Source organism: Malurus melanocephalus, unplaced genomic scaffold (assembly GCF_030028575.1).
Source record: "Malurus melanocephalus ecotype Western Australia unplaced genomic scaffold, MMel_1.1 scaffold_221, whole genome shotgun sequence".
Lineage (NCBI taxonomy): Eukaryota > Metazoa > Chordata > Aves > Passeriformes > Maluridae > Malurus > Malurus melanocephalus.
In genome coordinates, this window is record NW_026623453.1 from 356,283 (window position 1) to 381,349 (window position 25,067).

The 25,067-nt window shown below is 40.1% G+C and overlaps 1 protein-coding gene across 1 annotated transcript in view; it reads right to left on the bottom strand.

Annotated features, from left to right (window-relative positions):
* Positions 1 to 25,067, bottom strand: part of PEPD (peptidase D) — a 150,905-nt gene that overhangs the window by 22,485 nt on the left and 103,353 nt on the right. The window contains exon 12 of the mRNA XM_057374271.1: positions 13,374 to 13,522. Coding sequence (XP_057230254.1) covers positions 13,374 to 13,522 — 149 coding nt within the window. The remainder of the gene's footprint in view (positions 1 to 13,373; positions 13,523 to 25,067) is intronic.

Below are 25,067 nucleotides of genomic sequence, written 5' to 3' on the forward strand. Positions count from 1 at the left end.
TCAATTTGAATCTTCATAATACAGTGGACTGTGCAAGCCCAGTYGTTTCTGGGACTGACTGGCATGCCTGCACTCAAGTGTCACTGAGTTAACTAGTAAGTACAGTTAAAGAGCAGAAGTCTTTAATTTGCTAATCTAATTTTCCTTTGCAGATAYTGAACTTCCAATAATTGCAAAAAGCAGAAAAAGGAGGAAAAATTAAATATCAGAGTTGATAGCTTCCTCAAGTTGATAACTTGATTAAAAAGCCATGAATGCAATTTTTTGGTATTCTCACATGATGTGCAGCTCAGCAATGTGGACATGGCACAAGGACCTGCAGTAACAATATGTGAGTGCCTCTCATAAGGCACTCTGTTAAAGCCCAGAGATRTCTATATTCTGCTCAGATGTCTATGCCACATCTATGTGTGGATAGCTTTAGCATGTTAAAGAAAACAACAATAAAGAAGAGTCTGTGTGGGCAGCCAGGGAACAATCTGCCCAACAGATTGCAGTCTTGCAGATGTGAAGAAAGAGAACACTGGCTAAACAATACTGAATGAATAACATTTTGTACAAAGAATCCTTAATTCATGGAGGCTACTTAATGTTCAGGCAGTGCAGCTTTTGGATTATTCGGGGTCTRGCAGAGAGCTGTGTGCCCTGCTGCAAGCTGACAGCAGAAGTCAAATAGCATATTAGCATTATTGTAGGGAGAAAAGCAGTTAAAAACCAACTAAACCCCACAACAACTTTCACACAAGTGCCTCTACCATCAGGTGTGTGAGTTACTTCAGTGTTCTGCAACATGGGCTGGCACAAACCTCCCACCACCAATCACTCACCAGGATGTTTTACTCATGTATTACKCAAGACTACTATTTTTAAGCTTTGGCAAAGTTTTTAATAGTTGCAGGCATGCTTTTTGGGTAAAAACTTTTATGATAGTTGCAGACTTACTTTTAGCGTAGAAAGGTTAGTTTTGTTATTATCTTTAAGCCAATTTATAAACCAATTATAGTCCATTGACAGATGAGGTTTAAAAAGCCAGACTCAAGGGTCCTTGGACTTTGACAGCTTGTATCAAAATGAGCTTGTACTCAGGAAATCTGCTGATGAGGTGTCTGCTCCCTTCTTAATTCTCTGCCAAATGAGAYACTGGGAAACACAGGTCACTGAACCAGCGACTGGCTCCCCAGGAAAGCTCAGTTCCCAAGGCTCATTAGGCTGTGATTTGTTACCTGACATGCTTAGGAGAGGGTCAGGTCAAAACCCACCTTTTACASCAACCAAAGCACCTGAGATACAGAGTGAATGAGTGAAACAGCAACCAGACACTGGAGATGTCTGATAATGAAATAAAACAGRTCATGGATTAATTAAACAACAAAAAAATAGAGAGGTTATTAGTTTTCAGACACCATGCAAACACAATAGCCAAGGTTTGCAGGTGTGTTAATTACCACTTAAAAATGGCAAACTTAATGCATTGTTTGCCAAAAAGTTTTTTTTAAAGTGTATTCCCATAAAGCTAAATGTTGTCTGACACTCTTAGATATTACTGTGAAAGAAAGAAAAAAGATAAAATGAATATTATTTTACTTCATTGAAAATATTTCCTCTCTAATTATCTGTTTGCCAAAACCCACAAATATTCAGATAAAACACCAGGTTTAAGGACACTGGACCATTACACAAGTATCTCTGCAGTAATCTGTGACTTCTCTGATCACACTACAAATGGAAAAAAAACTTGTGCCCACTTTGTYCCCCCAGAAAGAAAGAAATGCTTCTAGTGAAACTAGAAGTCAAAAGCATTGCTATCTTTTGATGAAGCTACCATAACTTTTTAAACAGTAGAATTAAAAAGATGAGTTGCAATTACACATCACTGGTATTTTAATTCCAGTGACTATTATCTTATGTTTTATTAGAAGCCATTGGAGAACATAAAGTAGGAACAGCGAAAAAAAATAGTTTAGAATTACTGCCCTGTATTTAGCTACTTTGGTCAGACAGTACTCTGACAAGGCCTAACAGGATTTTTTTGGTCACTATGCAGGATACTTTGTGGTTGTAATGTGACAATGATTAAACCACAAATGATTTAACAGGGGTTTTTTTTTTGTTGCTGCAGGGTGGGGGTTTTTACTAGCRCAGATGTCAGAATCTTACTGAAAAAAACGAGTATGGCAAGGTTGCAGTAATTTCTCCCCAAAYTGTGCTAAGGTTAAGTTACATTTAATTTCTGAGTGTCCACAGACAAAGGCAAAGGGCCCAATGTCCCCTAGGAGTGCCACTGAGATCCAGACAGAACCCCAATCCAGCCAGCAACCCACTGGAACACATTACAGTCTGCCAACTGGCAGTGACCATATCAGACATAAAACAATAGGTCTTTAAAAATTCCAATCAGACCCAGTTTAAAAAACAAACCAAAACATCACTTAAATACTCAGACCAATTATMTTTTCCTTCTTCACTTGGGTGCTAGAGAAACAGTTGTTGTCTTTGTGATTTTCATGCTTTCTTTTTGGCCCACTACACAAAATACTTAGTAGTTGCTCTGTTTTTGAACTCGGTGTCTTGCAGCACCAAGTAAAGCAAYTCTGCCATGGGGAAAATCGCCAAATGCTGTACTGTAACACTGTAATGTTTGGGCAAGAGTGAAGCTGTTCAAAGCTTCATTTACTGTGCAGATGACCACATGGCTCATGGGCTAAGCATTAGATGGCTGCATGGATGCCYAATTCAGGGATGCAATTTTAGACTGTTTTACAGCTGGGGCATGGCTGTAACTGGTTGCCATATGATGAGAAGAGCCTGTTAACCTTTCCAGTCCACAGGGGAACTAGACAGAATTTGCTGTTGTGTCACACTTGCAAATACCCACAGTTCTGACCGCAGGCATGACTGGACCTGACCCTGCCCTGTGCCTTGAGGCCCAGAGCCACAGCTCCAAACCAGGATGGACTCTTTCAACAGCCATCCCTTTAGTCCCCAGCAAGATGCACCATCTTACAGGAGTGGGAGTTACTGGAGGGAAAGAGATTACTCCTCATAATCTCTGAAATTTGGACTTCTTCAAAAGGCTGAACAGCACTGTACTATTCAGCTGTACTGTGACATTCTTTCGCATCAGTCTGATTGAAGTTTTCAGCAGAAAGTGCATCCTCCCAACTATGAACCCTGCACAAGAGGATGCACACATCAGAAGCAACATGAAGATAACGATTCTGCCATGTAGAAACATTAAGAAAAACAATAGCAATACAAATAGATGCAGATGTGGAGCAAGAGGAGGGATTTTTCCCAGTCTGGATGCAGCACTGGGATTGAGCAGTGCTGGCAGACACTATGGATTTTACTGCATGCTCATACCAMATAGGTGCATATTGAAGAGRAAAAAGATTGACAGAATGAAGGAAGTGCTCAGAGGGTGTGATTGTGGTGGGGAAACTTAKCAATCTTTGAGGCTCAGAAAAGACYCYRTTTAGATAAGACTTGGGGCAAACAGCAAAATTTATGTCTATCAGGTTTGCATTCTGACAGCTTCAGCTGATGCAGTCAAGACTGAAGGATCTGCAAACTTTGTACTTCAACTCAAATGACAATGTATAACAAGCACAAYTCCTGAACAGTGAGCTGGAAGAAAACCAGTGCAGGTAATAAAAATCAGACAAGGTACAGATAGCTTATTCCCTCAAAGTCACTATTAAAACCGGAATTGTACCATGTTACAACACACAGCATGTTGCAATTAGGAAAAAAGGATTAAAAATAAATAGCCTTAAACTAAAACCAATCACTTTGAAGAATCCCTGAAAGCAGTGAAAAAAATCCACACGTTAAACAGAGCTGGAAAGCCGCAGGTTTGCCCCTGAACCATAGCAGCCCYTGCAGATGCTGCTCAGGTATACTGAGATGAGAGAGCCTTCASGGCAGAAAGTCCCAACAGTTTTGAAGTTTTAAAGTGCCTTGGGAGTAACCCAGTGTTATTTTAGGCCTCTGAAGGCTGCAATGGTCCCTGTCCATGGGGCAGCTTGTGCCTATCCGTCACAGTGGGAAGAGCAGCTCCCAGGTTTGCAGTCAGCGATCTTGCATTTCAACAGATTGCTGCTTTCACAGAGGGTCTGCAGGATCTACTGAAAGCTGGCACAAATTACTGCCTTTTCTTTCATCTCCTGCTGTATGTTACTGCTGTGCTGGACAAGGTTAGGTGACCAACAATGAGAGTTCCAGTAATCAATGACATCACTGTTATTTAATATCTTGAAAGRATCACAAATTTCAACTTGATTGCCAGCATTGTCCGTGCATCCTTTAGTACCTTTTGCTTTCATTTCCTAGGTAGTAGCAATGCCTTAACCATTTATACCAACAAAACCAGAATTACTGTACCAGAGCTSTGCTACCTTTGCTGGGTCCATCCCTCAGAGTCAGTATTCAACTTACTGATGAACATGAACGCCAGCAAAAAAGTACAGCCAACTCCATTCAATAGAGAAGAGAGAGAGCAGACTACAAATAGCTTTTAAAAACATACATTGGCAAGATATACTTTCCAAGCTGCCTTTCAACACAGTAACACATTCTGAACTGCAAGAGGAAAAAGTAATCCTGCAGTCATTCAGCAAGATTTGTGAATCTCAAGTACTGGTTACAACATGCCCTAAAAGCATTTGCTCTTCAGAGGAACTGACAAAAAAATCTTCAACTTCTGTCATTAATATTTTATTTCTGAGAAGTATTGTTTTGCAGCTATTACAGCAGATTAATAATGATCAGCAGTGYTTTGACTAAAATATGACAATCTAAGTGGGAATAATTCATATGGGCATCTTTAAATTATACAAACTGTAAAACAGACTGTGCTCTTTATACCCTTCCTTGTGCTATTGTAAAAGATTCCCTTTTACAGTCCAGTTTCTTTCTAAAAATACACCAAAATCAGCTACTGTTTTTATACAGCATAACAGAGAAGCATGGCCACACGGTGTTCCACAAAGCACAGCTCTGGACTACACAAAATAAAACTCGAAATAACTTCCATGCAAAAACACCCACTGCATATAAATAGGAATTTGGGAGGATGAATATTAGTAACAGTTGTAGCTATTTTCTTCAGGTATAATAAATTTCAATCCTAGTTGGACCCAGTGATAATTACTCTAAAGCAGTATTAAAACTCCAAAATTAATCTGAATTGTAAATCAGTTATAGAACTGTTGTGGACTGAAGCAGTCTCAATTTGTGAGGCTGCAAATTTTGAATTTGCATATGCTGCTAAGCACRACTTTGCTCAATAACAGAAACACCTGCTGGTAGAATGATCTGCTATGCCAAATATATACCCTAGCTATTAGTTTTCAATTAAGCAGCACTTTAATTGAGCTGTTTTAATCTTTGGTCTCAGTACCAGACTACCTGAGCTGAATTCTCCACTATTCTTTCTTTGTTAGAGGCATTTAACTAGAAAATAGAACAGGGAATCGTACTGCTTCTTTGAATTCAAATCACAGCCTTTTTCTTGTTTAAATAGATTATTTAAGAAATTGGTAGTGGTTCACTAAATCTACCTCCTCTTGACAGTCTCACTGAAAGAACTGTGCCTCAATATTTARGTAGCAAAGGAGGAGAACACACCATCCACAGTTTACATTCTGACCATTCACCCTCTAAAGTCCCTGGGCTTAATCCTCTACCCCCACCAGCTTCAATCCCTTCGCAGCAGGCAAACAGGGAGAAGACAAACCACTAGAAAATAAAGTGGCTTCTTTGTTTTGTCCTTCTAATTCACGACATTTCTTGGAAGGCTGTACATGGGAAAACTAGCTAAGACAACCCTTCATTGCAAAGYAGTTAGGAAGTTACAGCAATGAAGAGAACCTGAAGAAAACAGGAGAAACACACAAAAAGTGGCCCTTACACACAGCAGCTCAATTCCTGTGCAGTTACAGCTGCCCAGAGGAAAAGGACCATATGAGATTAACTCTGTTCTGCATCCTGCACCTACAAACACACATCCTCTTGTTCCAAGKGGAAACCAGGAGTGGCTGACATTCAAACTCCAGGCAGAACACAGCAGCCACCCAAGCTAACACACAGAGCCTGGTTTCCAGGCTGCCTATGGCAGGTGGCACACGGTGGACCTGTGACATTCCATCCCAGAGARCTCCCAAGGACTGGTTCTCATGGTCTTCAAAGGAAGTCCTCACAGTTAGACCTACAGAAGGGCCTAATGCCCTCCTCTGAACCATTCTGTGTCTCAAACTGTTCATTCTGAMATTGTCTGAACATAAGAAAGAAATGACAGCATGGAAGGGCTGCTCCTAACGTTGGAGAAACACCTTCAAACACCTATTGTCAAAATGCAAGACTTGACCCAGTGAGGCACCTGGAACAAAGACATCAGCTACAGAGAACTTTTTGAATCCAAGCAGACACTGCTGGCTGTTCCAGCCTGCTCCCCTTGGCCTCTCTATCTCAAAACACCTGAGACTTCTGGCAACTATTTACTTCTTTGTGTTTATTTGGCATCTACAGCAAAAGGGTCCCCATTTCTGGTAGGATCTGGGGATCAACTCACATCTACATGATTAATAAAAAGATCTTTTATTTGCTTGTCATGTGGGTCTGCTTCTTTACTGAAATGTTTTTGACAGTACCTGAAGTGTATTTGACTTCACTTTCTTGCCCAAAGATTACATAGCAATTCTGGCATCAACGAAATCTGCAAAGCCTGATCCTTGATCCTGGAAGATAGGATTTAAGAGCTTAAAGAAACCCATGTTTTTTAAGTGAAACTGGATTTCTGGGAAAACTATACACAAGGAATCTTCCAGCCCTAACATGGAGAAATCTCCATCATGTCTTATCAGAGATGCTAGCCCTGGGACGGAGATTTTCTTCAAGACATTCCTTAACAGCATTTATTGGAAAAGTAAAAGCCTGAAAGCCAGAGGCAAGACAATACTCACTGACTTGGATAGTAAAATGTAGAACTTGGGGATATGCATATAAGATGAGCTCCAACTTGAAAAAAATGCAGAGATACAAATTCTATAGGGAAGCCYGGTGGTAATGTCAGTATCCCAAGGAGGAATTCACACTGCACATAAACTGACGTGACAAAAMCTTCTGTACATATTTGGAACTAACTTTTATTTTTCATTTTATTGAAACAAACAAACATCAATCAGCAAATAACCCCAGCTGTAGAGCTAATATCTGAATGCAATTTTGATTCAATGGGGACTTTGTATATACAAGCTTTCCAAATCATAAAAATGTAGAGATAGGGACTTGAGTGACTGACAATCCGGCATTACTCAGCTGTTCCTTGGGAGCAGTTTGCAAGACACGATCTTTTTTGAAACTGGAATTTAGGTCAAGAAACCTTACAGAGTGAAGTGTTTAAATTCCTCCTTCCCTGCACCCCAAATATTAAAGTATATAACTTAAAAGACTGAAAAAAGCTTTTCCTGTAATTTTTTTAAAACATAAATATTGCARCAGTACTAGGCATACCAAGCACAACCAGCTCCCTTCCTTCCCCTTATCCTGTGATTTTCCATTAGTCTACAGAGAAGACAGAGAGAAGACTGGAGGTCCCAGTATGCAATTGCAAAAGGATGAAGATGGAAAGTATGTGATTGCTCCAATATTTAGCTCATTAATCTTAAAGGYTCTGTGTATGCTCTAGTGCATTAATCTAAAATAGTTCTAATTGTAAAGCTGAGAGATAGGCATACTTCCTTTTGAGTTCTTCTCAACACAGTAGTAAAAGAATATATTTCAGAAACKTCAATGTTTCTATAAAAAGAAAATGTATGTAGATGTTTTCTATATGTAACAACCATACTGTCCTCATCAACTAGGAATTAAATTCATAGACCTCTARTTATTAATGTTCTCTAAATGCTTAAGGTAATAACACAAACAATAAATAGCAGAAATCATTTGAGASGCTGTATATGGTATGAATACACAGTCATTTGCTGAAGAATAAAAGAGARGCTACTCCACAGAGGCTTCCCCAACTCTACTGGACTCGTAGGTATCACTGACAGTACCACACTGGTCCAAGAACAGAGTGGTGCCCAAAGCTGGGCTCAGAATGATTGCACTTGACACAGACACTGCAGCATTGCTCTCCCTGTGGGCCCTGGGCAGAGCCACGATGGAGCACATGGGCACTGATCCTCAGCAGCATCTCCTCTGCCTCTCTCACCAGCATTTCCATGTGCATGATTCACAACACAGCATGGAGTGATTCACGTTAGGAGGGATATCAGGAGGGTACCAAACCTGGCTCAGAGTAGGATTAACTTGAAAGTTGTATCACGTGATAGCAACTTAGAGCAAAACAAATTATTTTACACTTTTTTTTTCAAATAGACTCATATAGTTATGAGCTAATCCATTGATGCTGGATCTAACTTATGCCACTAGGATAAAGAATGGAATGAGACAGATCAGGGAACCATGCACATATGCCCTTTCTAGTCCTGCAGATCTTTCCACGATCAACAGACATGTCCAATTTGCTCACAAAAGAGTCAAACTACTACTGTAGATCAGGCTTTCCACAGATGCCATGAGAGGGGTCCACTGGAGGTGCTACAGACATCAGAGCTGACAYCTTGCACCCTGCCCTTAACCACTGTACTCTGCAGCCTTATATCGAGGGTGTGCTACACAATACTTTTTTCCACCATAGTTTGTTTTTTTAAGCCTGGACAAGTACAGGGGTGGGGGAGAGCTACACTAAAACCAGTAATTTTATGGTTACAGCATCAAGGACTCCAGAGTTGAGCAATATTAACTGACAGTGTCTGTCTGAGCTTTGCTTGGACTCTTAGTGCTGACGAGTTATGGYTCAGTCCTCCAGTTACATGAACAGCTACTTCTTTACACAGGATTTCAGGAGTATCAAGGTCTTTTTGATGATGCTGCCTATTCCAGCCCTACAGTAAAATCTTTAAAAGTTTTAAGAAAATTTCAGCGACACTCACCAGAGGAACAGATCCAGGGCTACATTTTGCAATGYAGGCAGCTGGCTAAAGGACAGAAGACCTGATGCAAGCAAAACTTCAACATCCAGTCCTGCATTACTACAGACAGGAGAACTCACATGGAAGAGACCCTCAGATGTACCAGTGGAAGAGCTTCCACCAGATCAACCAAAGCTTCCCACCAACCACAGGATGCAAATCCACAGAAAGCCCCAAGTTCATTTACTTCTAGGTTATTTTGTTTCCAGAACATTCTAACCTCCAAGGCAAGCACAGCTCCTGCTAAGTCACTGAATATATCTGTTCCTTATATAACTCCTAATAAAACTCCTCTTCCATCTGTTGCAAAAGCTGAAAACAAGCAGGAATAAAACCAAGAGACTTCACAAGCAGGCAAGCATGGCAAATGCACCTAAATGTTGCCTCTGGGAATTAGCAGCCATTCTTGCACCAGACTCAGATTCCCAGCAGGATGCTAAGCAACTTGCTTCAAACACAGTCTTTTTGTTTTTATTTATTTTACATTTTTCCATTAATCATTTTCTTTCATTTTACTAGAGTTTGGCTTGACAATCTGGAGTTTAATTTGCAGAAAGGCTAGGCACTCAATAGTTGCAACAGAAGTCGAAACAGCCAAGGTTTGAGCAAGAACAATGTTCAACTCCCTTAAAAAAGATCTTGAGTCTGATGAATTCCAGCCTTGGAATGCCAAATGAGTCAACAGCTTTTACTTTTAACTTCTCTAGCCTGTTGGCCCCTGCCTGCAGAGGGTGGACTGCTGCACACTTGCACATCACTAAGATGCAGTGCAAGCAAACTTATTGCCTGTCCAGTCCCTGTGTACTGTTACGATGTTAATGCTCTGGGGAAAACTGGTGAGCACATTGATAATTTTGGATTTGGAGCAGGTTTTGAACAGTAGGCAATAAATAGCTCCAGGCCATGCAGAGAACAAAAGGTTAAGCTAAATTACTGAATAGYTGCTCATTACCTCAGCTCTTATTGTGATATACATTGTGTGAAGACAGTARAGGGAGAAACAATGAATGTATCTACAGGAACATTTAATTCCAATCATCCTTGGAGGTGAAATCTYTTGGTTGTCCACACTTACTGTGTTTTTGTTTACACAATGGAATTTTGAAGTGTATGAATTGAATTCATTTCAGATGAAAGTAAACTGGGAGACGTGCTCCAGKTCTGCATTTAATATGCCTTAACCTTTGGCAAATCTAACGAGAATAAAAAAGAATGCATAAGTGAGACAAATTGAGACACGCTAGTTTTGGAATACTGTGAGATACTTTGCTTTACAAATTTACTCATTTTTAACAATTCTTTCCATCTAGCATATCTATGTAAAGAGATAYGTCCTGAGCAAGAAGCAGACAATGCCTCAGCCACTGAAGGAAATARAAGTGTCAATATTCTGCACATTTGCCCCTGTATTTTAGTTCCATGGAAGAGGACATTTAATGCAGATGGACTTGACACAGTTAAGAATATCCTCTAAGCAGAAATGCAACATTCCTCTCTGACATCTTGGATCATAGGCCTGATTACGTAGAGAAGACAATTAGCCACTGCCACACAAGTGCACTTTTTTGACTTTCCCTACAGGGACAAGCATCACTGTCTTCATCAGTGCTCCATGTTAAGTAGTTTCAAAACTGCTGCTTATACAAGACTGAGTAAATCTTCCTCCCTTTCTATTTTAAACAGATTTTGTCTGTGGCAGAAGTTGTGAACTTGGGCTATAATTCTACAGAGAGTGTTTCTTAACTTTCAGAATATATTATTTGCCTAGTAGAAGGAATTCTGTTCCTGCAGTCATAAGGTAAGCTGACATATAAATCATTAGAGCTGTTTGTAAATTTGGACCATGCATAGAATGTAGTCAGATAAATGCTTTTCCACAATGAAATACAATGTTTTGGAGTATTTTTAAAATTATGACAACTGTTTGTACATAGAAATATAAACAAAATGTATTAGGAAGTCTATTATCTCTCAGAAAGCACCTTCACTCAAAAGTTAATTAGGTTCATGTGAGAGCCAAACTGAAACAAGAAATGCAAATCTCTGAATTACACACACCTGTATAGAACATTTAWGTTTGCTAGCAAGCTGTGTCCTTCCACAAACACAGCCAAGTAAGCCAGTATTTGATCAGTGATTCTCCCTGCAGTACTTGCTCCCTCTCAGGCAGTCAGAAAGGATCCGAGAATCATCAACATCCTGATGACAACTAACAGGTGTCTCCTGGGACCCTTTGCCACAAGGCACAATTAAGGTCCCAGTTCTGAAGCTGAAGGGAAAAACCTTTCCTACAGCTGCTCACGATGCTGTGCCTGCTCTCTGCTCTGGCAGGAATGGCTCCTGCCACCTGACCACTCACTTGGCTGGCTTTGATCTTAGGAGCTCTGGGAAACAAAGACTAACAAAAATTACAGCAAAATTAATGTAATCCAGAAAATCTCACTAAAACACGATGGATCTGGATTTTAAATGCCTCTAATCCTGCAAGCTCCTCTGCCCCTTCTTTTGGAGACCAAAGTCTTACAAGAAGAGACAGTTGTGAGCTGAATTCACATCACCATTCCTTACTCCCCTCTGTGATAGTACCTGGCTCCCCCAGGAGCAGATACTYGTGTTTTAGTCAAGGAGCTCACAAATTAGGTTTGTTTAAGGAGGTGAAGGAGGCTGCAGCCTCTGCCCCTGAAATGCCTCCTTTGGGTCAGCAGTGACAATGCATCAATTTGCATCAGCTCCTGGACAAGCTCTGGGGTTTCCCAGCAGCCTGACAAAYATGTGACACCARCCATGCTRTGAAGGTCAGCACTTTCATTTCTTYGTTTTCAGAATGCTGGTCTTCCAGGAGATCTTAAAAAGGACCTAAAAAGCAGACTTTTAGATGGTGAAAATTTTGCACGTTATAACAGAATCTGTAATTCAAGAGCCTGGGTTGCATTTCCTGTAGATACAAAACTCATGATTACTAGTCTCATTTACACTAGGGCGTAAATGCATTTGCACCATTCTTCCAAACAGGTGAGACAGAAGTAAGAACAGAAAATTCAGTCCCTTTTCCTGCCAGAACTTAAGAATGATTTGTCTGTCTGTGAATCTCAAGATCCCAAAGCTAGTAAAAGATCCCTGCAACTACTTCTCAGAAATATTCAATTTAGTATGTCCCTTTTTTCTGACACTGTAAATAAAGTGTTCAGCAAATGAAACATTCTCTACAGCATCCTGAGCAGATCACATTAGCTCTCAAATTCTGAAGACAGTCTGCAACTTATTAGTGCAAAATACTGCCAAAAATGTTACATGAAATTGAAGGTGACACTGAAATGCACCATAAACTGTGAAAAGGAATTCAGGGRAGTCTTCAGGGAAAGAACAGCAGATGATGAAGAATGCATATTGTTATTAAAATAGCAAAATATCTAGTCGCATTCTGCAGATAAGTGTCGAGTGTTATTTCTCCCTTCCAAGCTGCTCAGATAAATGGTGCTGCTGCCAGCCTGTATAAAAGGAAAACTGCATCTGTTCTGACTGGCAATCCAGAAAGCACGTGCATTCAAGKCCTGATTACTGAAGACTAATATGGCAAATTTAAAGGGTAAGTGGGCTTTGTGCACTGAGAACATTCTTCCAGAAGATGTTCCATTAGTAATAGGAGGAATGCTCAAGTACATTCACCAGTGACATAGTCAAAATCACAGCAGCAGCTAGTGCTAAAACATTCATTTGCCGGCCTGAAAGCAGAATTAAATAAGGCTTTCATTAAGCCAGGCAGTTATTTCAAATGAAAATGTATATATGATGAATCCGTTTGCTTCCAGTTTAAAGGCATACAGTAAAGTTCCCAATAGCCAGTGCTTTTGAAAGCTTTTTAAGGATAATTATACTTCCCAAAGGTGTACACTCCATCCCAGTTTTCAACAGGAGGTTGCTATTGCGCTTACACAAAAAATAAAGAAAATGCTTGAAATAAACTGAAACACAATACGTGTTCACACGAACTCTGACTTCAGCACTTGGCATAAGCTTCCTGAAAAGATGGCTGTCAGTGTAAAAACACATCTGAGTAACAACTGTCACCTTTAGATGAAAGATACTAAAAGAAAAAGAATAAAGTGTCTTATTGATCATGTTAATAGTTTTTTCAATGTTATRTCCTCTTTTCYACATTTTATGGAAAATAYTGTGTGTCCTACCTCTACATATTAGGAGCTGCTTAACCATGGAAATCACTTTTATCATCTTGTTTCTTTCCAGTGTTTTTTAAAATGCAAACATAATTGACTTGACAGCCTGAATGCTGCCACCAAACCTCTCAATTCCTGCTGACAAGCAATGAYCTTTTACCTGGTTTTACTGCTTTCATCACTGCCCGTGACGCCTTCAGCACCGCCTCATAGACAGCCCTCTGGTCAGCAGTGAACTTCCCATTGGCAGGGAAGGTGCAGGTGATGTCAGAGCCATAGCAGTAATACTCTCCTCCCATATCAAACAGGCTGAAAAGGGAAAACAGGAGAAAGAAATGAAAATTTAGTTCCAAAGAAACGGTAGAATACAGTGGACTGTTGTCCTGCTCTGCACATAGAATCGTGCGCATTTTGGTAGYTTGCCATATAATTACTGCTTGAACACTGTTCTAAGAAAAATGGGACAATGGTCCCTTGGAATCTCCTGGAGAAGGCTATCTGCATTCCATATGGCTTAAATGGACATTCCTATGGGCTGTGCTGGTCCAGGATGGAAATGCTCAGAGAATATAGGAAGGAAGAAAAGAAGTACATGAAGAATCCACATCAAGCTCTTCAGTTCCAGTTTCTAGGACTCTTCTCAGCAGAAAAAAACATATCCTTTTTTTCTTTCCTGAGAAGTGGCAGCAACAGATACAGCATCCAAAAATTCAAGACAGAATTCCACTTAACAAAGAAATGTTCATGTAACAAGGATTATGGAAAGATCCAACCATAAAAGTACACAGTACAGCTTTCTGCATCAGAGGCAGAAGAAAGAAATTACTGTTTTCTTTTATGGGGATGAAAAGAATTGGCCTACCCCTTGAGAAGGGTATTAACTCTTTACATGAATCAGTGACTCAGAACTGATTGCTCAGCTGCCAGAAATCGATCTACAAAAATAGCAAGTGGGACTCTACACCCTTGGGAGGACCATGTTAGACATTTGCAGTACTATGTTTCTCAAGCCTTCTTGAGAAGGCATTGTACTGCTTTCAGCAGGCTCAGAAATCAGCAAACAACCAAATAACCATTTGGACCAGACAACCCTTGAGCAAATAACAGCCTTGGTTCATCATATTACAAGAAGGCACATTTTACATGTAAGACTTTGACCTTGACACAGTATTTGTGTGACCTCCTGACTTCTCTGGTAATGAGCTGGAGCTGAAATTTCTGAATCTAAATCTTCTTCYAACCCCAAATATGAGAGGCTAATAACCATAAGAAATACGATTTTCCTTCACTGTGTTTGAAAACTTTAGAGTTTTCGTCCTCTTGCTCCTTTTTCACTGCAGTTAGACAGCACAAGCAGAAGGCAAGGCATGCCACCGGGACACCTCTCTGCCACTAAGTCCTATTTACAGCAGTAATTAGGAAAACTSTGCAGTGTAGCCCTGTCCCCAGCCAGCATAAGTGACTAGGTAAGGATAAATATAAGCTACTGCAAAAAGTGCTACTGCACTCAACTGTAACTGATCACAATTTCCAATAAAACTGATTCTGAAAGCAATGGACAGTGAGTAAACAAAGGCAATCATGATAAAAGTATTTCAGGAGGTCTGGGACTCTTGCTGCTGCATTGCACAGACACATACTCATGAAGATTTACTCCAAGAGCTTTTAAAATCCACCCTACAATTTCCTCCATGAACAGATCTCTGCACTGAGTGCAAGCCCTGCCTGAAGTGCCTCCCAGCCTCCCCACACTGGGCAAGGTTTGACTTGCAGGACTGGAAGGTCCGGAACAGCCCCAGTGGCTGCAGCTGCACGAAACGCTGAGCAGCAAACTCCTCTGGAGAGTGTTACAGGGAGAACTGCAGAGTTACCTGTGGACACATGGGGCTCATACAAACACTACCTACTTTCACTTAAATATGAAATATGGAGTGTTAATCCAGAAAGTTGCTAGTTCAAAAAGGATACCAAACATGCAGCAAATGTCAGATCCACAGGGTGAAAAAAACATGACTGGACACCAACATAGAAACTGTAAAACAGCCTGGCCAAACCAGGCCCCACCAACACTGCCTAAGTTTTGATTTTATGGTTAGACTTGCTTCTAAAAATARCTAAAGATATACATARARCAATCTACAGATAAAGAAAAGTAGTAGTAGAAACTGAGAATCATGGAAGAAGCTGCTACATGYTGTAATGTGCCAACAAGAAACAGATCAGCTCTAAATCTTTGAACCCATCCCAGACTGACTCTTTCAAAATCACAAATCAAATTTTAAGATGCTTTATGGGATCCGCAGCAGTTTAACAGCCTAACTCTTGTTGCATTTACAAGTGTCAATGTCCATTCAGCATGGTGACAGTAAAGCTGTGACCAGCAACTTGTGAACTCCCTATTCGTGTCCACTGGAAGTTGCTATGCTTTGTATATTTTATTATATATTTTACCTACAAAGTAGTTATTCTGAACTTACTTAGTTACTTCTGAAGCAGAATTTTAGCTATGACTTTAAACTTATAATTATCAGTATTTTCTCAAACCCATTCATCACTCAGTGGCTGCTAAATAGTTTTTGAGTTATTGGAGAAGTGAGTAATGGAAAAAAAAAATCACACCAAAACAAAGCTCACATGTTAGGAAACACCATTTGTTCAGGTCTCTTGGCTTCCAGACAAGAGAAGACATGAGGGAAGATGATCTTTCAAGTTCCACCACAGATCACAACACACCACCCAACCTGTATGCTTCAATGAGAAAGTATCAAACCAGATGGGACATCTGGGAKATATTTAGGCTGTTATCAGAAATTATCTCCCATTCAACCTCAGTTGGGAACATATCCATTAGCTACAATTATGCCTAAGACACAGAAATAGCTTAAATATTGTAGTGATACAGAGAAAATAATGGGAGCCCAAGAAGTTCCCAGCTTTTTATATTTGCTTGCCAGGCAAAATAAGTGGTGAGGCACATTTATATAAAATAAAACAAATGACAGCTACTATCTTCTCCTGTTRACTAACCAGAGACAAAATTCTAAAAGAAGGTTCCTTAGAAAAAATGAATTTATTTTATCCTGAAATTGGATGGTAAATTGCTAGTGAAAAAGATACTAATGCATTCTATTTTGTTCTCAACTGCATATACAGAATTACCTGTCTGATAGTGTAATCTTAAAAGGGTCACGCACAGAAACAACTACTGAATCTTATTTGGACTGTTATCAAATGTAGTAGCAAGATAAACAAATTAAATGCATAAATGACAACAGGTCTTATAGGCATCTTGATCTATGGCTTACCTCTTAAGAGTGGTTTCAAACAGATCAACATACGCAATAAACATTCCCCAGACACTATTACATTTCCCTTTTAGATAAACTAAGTGCTATGCATCTAGCAGATTGTATATGTTGTCATTATGTACACTGCATATACATTACATTTTGTGCAACAAAASTTAACTGTGAATTCAGTTTTCTGTGGAATTATGAAATTTTTTTCTAAAACACCCCTTTTGCCACTTTTTTYCCAGCAAGAACACATATTGTGCACTGATTATTTCAATGAGATGATGTGTTGAGGTTTCTGAGGTATTTGAAAGCTCAGGTTTCTGAGACATTTGAAAGGGATGGTAAATAGAGAAGAAATGTTGCTGACCAAAGTGAGACACTTGGTTATATGTCAAACTTCTCATTGATTTAGGCTGAAGCTGAGGAGAAAGAAGCTAATCTTGCTTTGCATTATTTTGTTGTGAGCAAAAGCAACAAAACCTTTCATTTCAAGGTGAAAAGTGCATGATGTATAACCTGAGCACCCCTAAAAATTCCATGCTACTGTTTCAATTTATTTTCTAGAATGACTAGGAAGCTATACCATAGGTAAAAGWTGCATAGCAAAAATAGTCCAAACTTCTTAGAAGTATGGGCATAGCTCTCCTAATGGAGGCTTCAGTTCTGYGTGTATACATAATCCTTCCTACAAAACATTGCAAAAGACTGTAAATATTACTAACTAAAACTGAACAATGCAAAGTATAAGAAAAATCACATAACCCATCAGTTGCTCTACTGGCAGAATACTGTGCTTATGCACCAGTAATCCAACATTAGCCAACAGTGCCAGAGAACAAGTTGCCTTCTGCCTGCTTCAGTCACCTTCAAAAATGACTAAGAGTATTTAATTCCTTTCACAGGGAAAAATCTAAATCCGCAAGTTAAAATCATATTGTACATAAACCAGTATCATAGTGAAAAAGAAGGAGAAATGTGTGTGACATGCCACAGCCTTGCAGGAAGGCTTGGCTGGATGTGTCCCTCCTTCCCGCTGCCCCTCAGCCCTTCCCAGCAGGTCCCTGCAGTGGTTCTTCCATCTACAACCCACCTGGGGCTCTGCTCCCCAGGCATGAACCCAGGAGGGATGTTTGGTGGAAATATTTCCAGTCCTGACAATTGTAAAGTGAATACAGGCTTGTAAGTCAATACTGGAACTGAAACACAACATGATGCAAAAAAGCTCCTTTCCYCTCCTGTCCCTCTGAAACAGAACGGATGAGTAAGACATGGCTGTGTTATTTTCATAGAATATTGGCACCACAAAATGCAGATTTATAGCTACATTTTTTGCTATCAAGCCAAGAGAAACAATGTGTATTTTAATACTGATTTTAGCTTTCCTAACCTCTGACTGTGAAGCATCATGAAACGCTTTGCATGACACTTCAGATTTGAACATTGTGGACTATAGTCATGGTCCTCTTCTCATAAAGTCACTCCATACCATGTTTTAAAAAGAAAGTATCATCTTCCTTTATGCATGTGTTTTACTTTTATAGKCTTGCTGACACTTTAATTGTCAAATAATTTGAAACTCTCAGGCAATGAAGCAAATTATGGCCAATATCACAATGGGAAGCAATACTTTATTTGGGATATCTGAGCCATGTCTGTGAATTGTTACGATCCAACCACCAACCCAACCCAAAGACAAGCTCTCGCAGGCATTTTTCGGGAAGCCTACAGCTACTCCCACGAGCTAACACATAAAGCTGTCACCTTTCTGCTCTACAGATCTGCTTGATYTGTACACTCAGAACTGGATCTCCTCACGATAGTTATAAAATAATTACTCTTCTGCAGTTGTTAATGTGGTAGAGCGATGACTGGGGTGAAACCCAGGTGYATGTCCTTGTGCAATGCACCCCGACACAGTGTTGACTGAGCACCACTCACCTGCAAYCCACATCCTCCTCAGAGTCTGCTCTAAGGACTAAATCTTCCCTTTCCCTGGCTGGGTTTGCAAGACTAGSAATTAGAAAACTGATACTGCCCTGTCTTTCCATGCCCTCCTCACAGCTCAGGTTAAACAGGTATGAGGCACTTTACTCAGCAACATTCACTGAGGTTTTAGGGGTTTGAACCATTRTTAACCAACACACCTAAGAGCAGCCACACAGATGAGCTGGAGGCAGCCAGCCCTAGGACAGCAGGAATAAAGGTACATACACTTATTCCTCCTTGTACTGCAATAGAAGCAAGTCACCCCCAGCTGGAGATTTATGCACAGGGCGACCTCTGTGCTTTACACTTCATGCAGCAATTAAATCCTTAAGTATTCGCACACTAAAAAAATCCAACCATTTGTTTGATTAAACACTTCTAAGGCAATTTCAAGCTTAAGGGAACCAGGTATCAGCATTTCTATGAGATACATTTTGGAAACAGGCCAAGTGATTTGGAAATAGGGTGGTTTAATAGCAGACCACAAGAATGAACTACTGTAAATGATAYCACAAGGAAGAAAACAGGGAGTTAAGTGACACATACTTTTTCATACATTTGCATCTTGACAAGCCAAGAGTTATCGATTAAAAAAGAAAMACTGGGTAAGATAACACCACAAACCCCAAGAGAGAATTGGGACAGTCCTACCAAGCTCAGGAAGGGGCTTTTGAAGAGAAGCCTTGCTGTGAACAGCTTCCATCTGACATGGCASACAAGGTGCCTGTACTGGCTCCATCTTGAAGCCAGGCTTGGCTCACTGGTTTAAAGCCAGCTTTTTGTCATCAGCACCCCTGGAGTCAAGAAGAACCTTAAAAACGTGCTGGAGAACACTTTCAGTGTAGGAAATTTGATTCTGGGTATTCACAAGAAATCAAGTTTTTGTTTAAGCCTCCTGTTCAAAAGAAGAGGCCATAGCCACACAGGTAACGAGATTACAGGGACAGCAAACAGCTACATGACCACTCTTCATCCAGCTGTGAGTAAGGTAATCATGTGGCCCCACATTTGCTGTTTCTCTTCAACTGTGTCTTTTCWTCTAGTCTACCTTTTCTCAACAACTTTTCTATCATAGCTCCTCTTGTAGCACAGTCTCACTTCRGGCTTTCTCAAATTATCTCAAAAATAATGAGAGGCTTGTCTCAAACTTTTCTCACAGAAGATGACAACATCTGCCACTCAGCTTTGTTCAGATAGAAAGAGGGTGACAAAAAGAAATAACTCTGTCTACACTGGATTTTGAAGGAGAGAGGCTTGCCTGTCTATATCTCTACAATTCCAACTAAAGTGACTTCAGCGGTTGCAGCAAGAATACCCCAAAGTTTGAGCTGCCTGGATTAAAAAAAAAAGAGAAAAGAAAGCAACCAAACATAAAAGCTTCACCAGGTGTTGGTGCCTGCACAGCTCAGAGTTTCCCCTCACTGTCACAGACACAGCACACTGGCTYACAGGGCTTACAGTGTGTGGTGGTGAGTGCTGTGCCCCTGCTCTGCTGYTCCAGCCCTGCTGCTGAGAGAAAATCAACAACGGTGTGTGGGACAGTCCTCACTCGCAATGATTTGTGCCAAGCAGACCTTCAGGTTCATTCCTCTCACAGGATATGAAATCTAAATCTCACTGAACCTACCAAATGAGCTGCACATAAGACCTGGTTCAGTAAATACCCACAAAGACAAGTAAAATTGCTGTTTTCATGCAGAGGTTAAGACGAAGTCCCTTGCTTACAGCATTTATCTCTTGAAGAAATCTGTAAGAAGATCCCTAAGTTTCTGCAGTAAATATACCAATTTCCATGTTCAAACACAAGCTCTCTTCCATCCCCACACAGTTTGCATTAATGCCTTCTTAAAAATGYTGTTTGCCCAGAGCAAAGAGCCTAAAAATCTGATTGGATTGTTCACACATAAATTGGCCCCCAAGTGCTATTCTCTGTTTCAGCTAAAGCAGAGGGATGTCTCTGATACAGAGGTGCTGCACACAAATAACAAGAAGTGGGAACACCATGCCACTGCTGCGGGGTTGGGGGAAGGGGGTGGCAGCAATGGGGGCTCCACAGGATGCAGAAGGCAGCTCAATACCTCAGCCAGATCCATGCTGATTGTGCCAGAGACCAGGAGAAGGCTCAGAGGAAGTTCTGAAAAAAAAGGGTTACCTGTCTGACTTGCCTTTTTGCTGAATGGATGATTTCCTTTTTGTGTCTTTACTATTCTAATTGTTGTACATTTTAACATATATATTTAGTAAACACCAGTACTCTCTTCAGCAGGGACAACTTGGTGAAAGGTCAGCAGAGACAGCAGCAAAGCCCAAGTTTTGGCTAGTTTCCAKGCATCAGGAGCCTCCCCTTTGGAAAGGAAGCATCTGGGGCACTCATGGCTGCAGGTGACTTGCTCAAAGAAGGAAGGAGGAAGGGTGCAGGAAGGAGAAGGGTGCATGCAGGGCACCTGCATTGGCAGCCAGGTACTTCCCAATCRRCAGAAGGACAGCAAAGCTCACCAGAATGTGTCCTACCCGCACAATGTAGCAAYAATACAGTTACATTTGCAAGTTACTAAACTTCTGCAGTTAACTAAACCAGTCCATTTCTCGACGTCTACTGAGAAGTGAAGGTACCTACTGAAAGTGAATTGTAAAAGTTTGACACTTCTAATACAAGCCACAAATCTTGCATGCTGACATTCAGAACTAGCTTTCAGCAGTTGTTGCTGGATACTCTGACCTSTGTTGCCCAGCCTTCACAAAGAACCCTCAGAGATCACAGCAACAGGCGAAGTGTCACCTTGTTTAGTGATTTTACTGTAAATACTGTCACATTTTCTCATGTGTGTATGTGCATRCTCATACACGTGTCCATAAAGGTCAAAGATTGACACTTCCAATGTCTTTCCATTATGAAATTTGGGCCAGTGTCCAATGGCACAGGTTCGCTTAGTTTTTTGGACACCTTACATTTTTTTTTGTGATAGTTCAAGCAACCTCCAAATTATCACTTCTCAAATGGAACACACCAGACAGGAGTTTCAGAACACTCTACAGAAGCTGACAACTGAATGAAAAATCCCAGAAGACAGTTGCTAGCCTTTCCAAGGACATGTCCAAATGTTCAAGCACAGGTAGCAACTAGTACTTCCAAGAAGGAGGCTGCCCACTCCCCAGCTGAGCATGTTATTTTGCCAGTAAGTATTTCTTTCCTATTTGAAAGAAATRCCCACTCTCCATAGCAGCACGTAAAGTGGAAGTACAGCACTGCAATGTGCAAGTGCAATTAGAAATAYTCCTGCTTTGAAGAGCTGGACAGGCTCAGATGTGCAGCAGCACCACACCAGCAGCACTCCTGCTGAGGCTCTGCCACACTCTGCCTCCACTGSGGGTAACAAGAGACTCTCTGGACAGACCCAATACTGACCTGRAGACAAGGACTGAGAATTACATCTGGTTCAGGGGAACACACAGAAGTTATGTTGGGGACTAAGTGTACCTTCCCTCTGAGCCATACAGGAGTTTAAAAGCCAGTCAAACTCTCATTAAAATTGTATTTTGACCTATACAAATGAGTTCTCCACACCAATGATAAAGAYTTTGCTCCTGAATTTCATCCAACACAAAAAACATACATCAAGAGCACTTCTAKCATACTTCATGTGYATCTGCATTAAAGACCACCATAAAAAGTAGATTACAGTAAACAGCATTTATACATAATGTGTATTAAATTAACAACTTTAAAAAAAAGAGACTAGGCTTTATCCTGCTTGTTTTCTTTGAAGAGATGAACACTGCAGTCAAATCAATCCAACAGCAGTCAGTTTTTTCCAGAATGTGCTGGGAATGCTAAGCTAAAACTATGACAGATAAAACTCASAGCTGACAATGAAAAAGGTATTTCACATGCATTATAGACAGCAAAAATTAAGAGGCAGAACATAATACAGCACTTAAAGGAAAGCTAAAATTTGTTACAGAAAACACACTAATACTTAGTGATCTGGGCTTTGGTCAAAAGGCTTGCACTTTTCTGACAATAAGCAACCACCCAGCCTGAATGAACGAGTACTAACAGAACACATTCAATTACAGTAAAATTATTGTTAATTCTAGCAAATAATTTCTCTATTTTTAATCAAATTAAATTTTTCTGAATTAGCATAAAATTAATATAGTACATAGGTASAACAAAATGAAAAATACCTACAGTTGATGGAAACAGTAAATATTAATCAAACCAGAGGAATCAAGCCAAAAGAATTATTTCAGAAATGGATAGCCAGTTGATTTTGCAATCAGCCAGTAAGTAGCAGCAATGTACTTTGTATTATTATTAGAAACAAACCATTACTACCAACAAGCTGTTTCAAAACTGCAGACTGRAAAGTTAAAGCTAACCATAATTTTTGCATATTATTACAGCACTGAACTTCAAAATRCATAAAAGTGCACAAAGCCAAATGAAAATACTAGTCTCACCCACATAAAATAGTTGAGCATTTACATYTGACACATTAACATCCTGAGATCTTACAAGCAGCGCTTTCAAGAAGTAATAAATACAATATTTTGTACCGTAGGATAGATGGTTTTAACAGCAGACACTGAAGGACTTGGGGTGGAAAAGGAAGGACTTATCTGATCGAAAAGAGGGTCAGTTCCTGCTTTTTAAATGCAACATTGCCCCCACCTGGACAAATGAATTTTTTTTCTAGGTTGGCATTAATATCATAAAATTTGATAAAATACTGGGAATTACGAAGAAGAGTTTGGAAAACAGTCACAGCAAACTTTGATCATCTTTTGTGGATACCTTTCTCAAGCTCACTTAAATATTTTGTTGATTTACTAGAAATCTTCCCATATTTTCCTGAAATAAATGACAGCTGCTCAGTAATCACAGAAAGTTCCTTTATATTAAACACTTGCTCATCCCTGCAAAAAAGCAAATAGTGCATTTCCTACARATAACACTGTACAATATTAACATAAATTTGCTGATACAGTTTCAATGCAATATGTATACTGCACATTCATAGTGTGTGCATAAATAAAAGCCAAATAGACRTGGATTATACTTGAACTGTCAAATCTTTTGATTATAGAAAACTGCTTMTTATGCTTTGTGATCAAAGGATTAAAAACTAGCAAAGCAACTTTTATTTCACCTAATAGAAGGCTTAGCCATGAACAACTGAATCTGTCCAACTCTAGCAAGAAGCAACTTTCTCTTGTGATATTCTTCACAGAATCACAGAAGGGGATGAGGAAGGGACCCACAAGGATCAAGTCCAGCTCCTGGCCCTGTCCAGACCCCCCAATAATCCCCCCTGTGCATCCCTGGCAGCGCTGTCCCAATGCTCCTGGAGCTCTGGTAACCTCGGGGCTGGGACCATTCCCTGGGGAGCCTGGGCAGTGCCAGCACCCTCTGGGGTAAAGGAACCTTTCCCTGGTACCTGGCCTAAACCTCCACTTCTTCATACACCTTGGAGTGACCAGCCACTCCAGAGAGCTGGAAAACTGTCTCTTTTGAGAAATTAAAAATTAAAAGCCCCAAACACTCAGCATCTTGCCTCTGCTTCACCCAGAATAACCTTTCACAATATGTCAGGAAAAAATACCTGTGATGAGCAAAACTTCTGAAATGACAACAGGAGAGGTGCTAGAAGGAACTTTTGAGAGCATCACAAATAATAATAAAAAGAAAACAAGAAAAGCTATATCCAGATGCCAAATGGAAGGAAACAAACCCAAGTTTGACAACTTGAGTGGAATGCACACATGTAAAGGCAGAGCTCCCAGAAGGCTGCTGCGTGTTTGCTCTGGCAAGTACAGCATGTTACCARCGTGAAAACTTGGGGCAAACCTCACCTCCTTCCACAGCACTTATTTTAGTGCCCCCTGCTGTCAGTATTATTCTCATGCCTTCAATTTGCACTGGAATATTAAGGAAAGAAATAGAAAGGAAAAAATATACCTCAGAATTAAACTATTCAGATAAAATTTTTTTGCAATACTAGACAGCTTTCCATATCCCCAGCTCTATCATTTGACAAAGAAAATAACAATGCTTGTTGATATAGCTAAGATACATTTAGATCATTTAACATCATGCCAAGACTGTACTTTCATGACAGATGTGTTTGGTTTTGTGACAGAAACAAAGCTTTCTGGTACCTGAATGCACAGATAAAACTACTTCCAGGTAAAACTTGTTTTACTGTCATCTACAGAAGCGATGGCATGTCATGGAAACAGCAGTGAGCTTTTGTAATGGGAGATACTCTGTTTCCCCAAGGATATTGTACTCTGCCCAAYACTGTCTCTGAAATCAATAAATTATTTCAATGAAATATGTACTCAGTAAGCAATTATGAGAATGTTACAAGAAAACAGTGAAATAAATGAAAAACATCATGTGATCTTCCAACTTGCTTCTATTTAAACTTCTAAAGCTAGTTTTATTTTATAAATAACGGATAGTCCCACTGTGAATACAAGGTTAATGGATTCTGTCTTAGCTCTGCTGCACTTAGCAAGCAGTTGATGCTAGTTGTGATGCTAGTTGTGATGCTAGTTGTGATGCT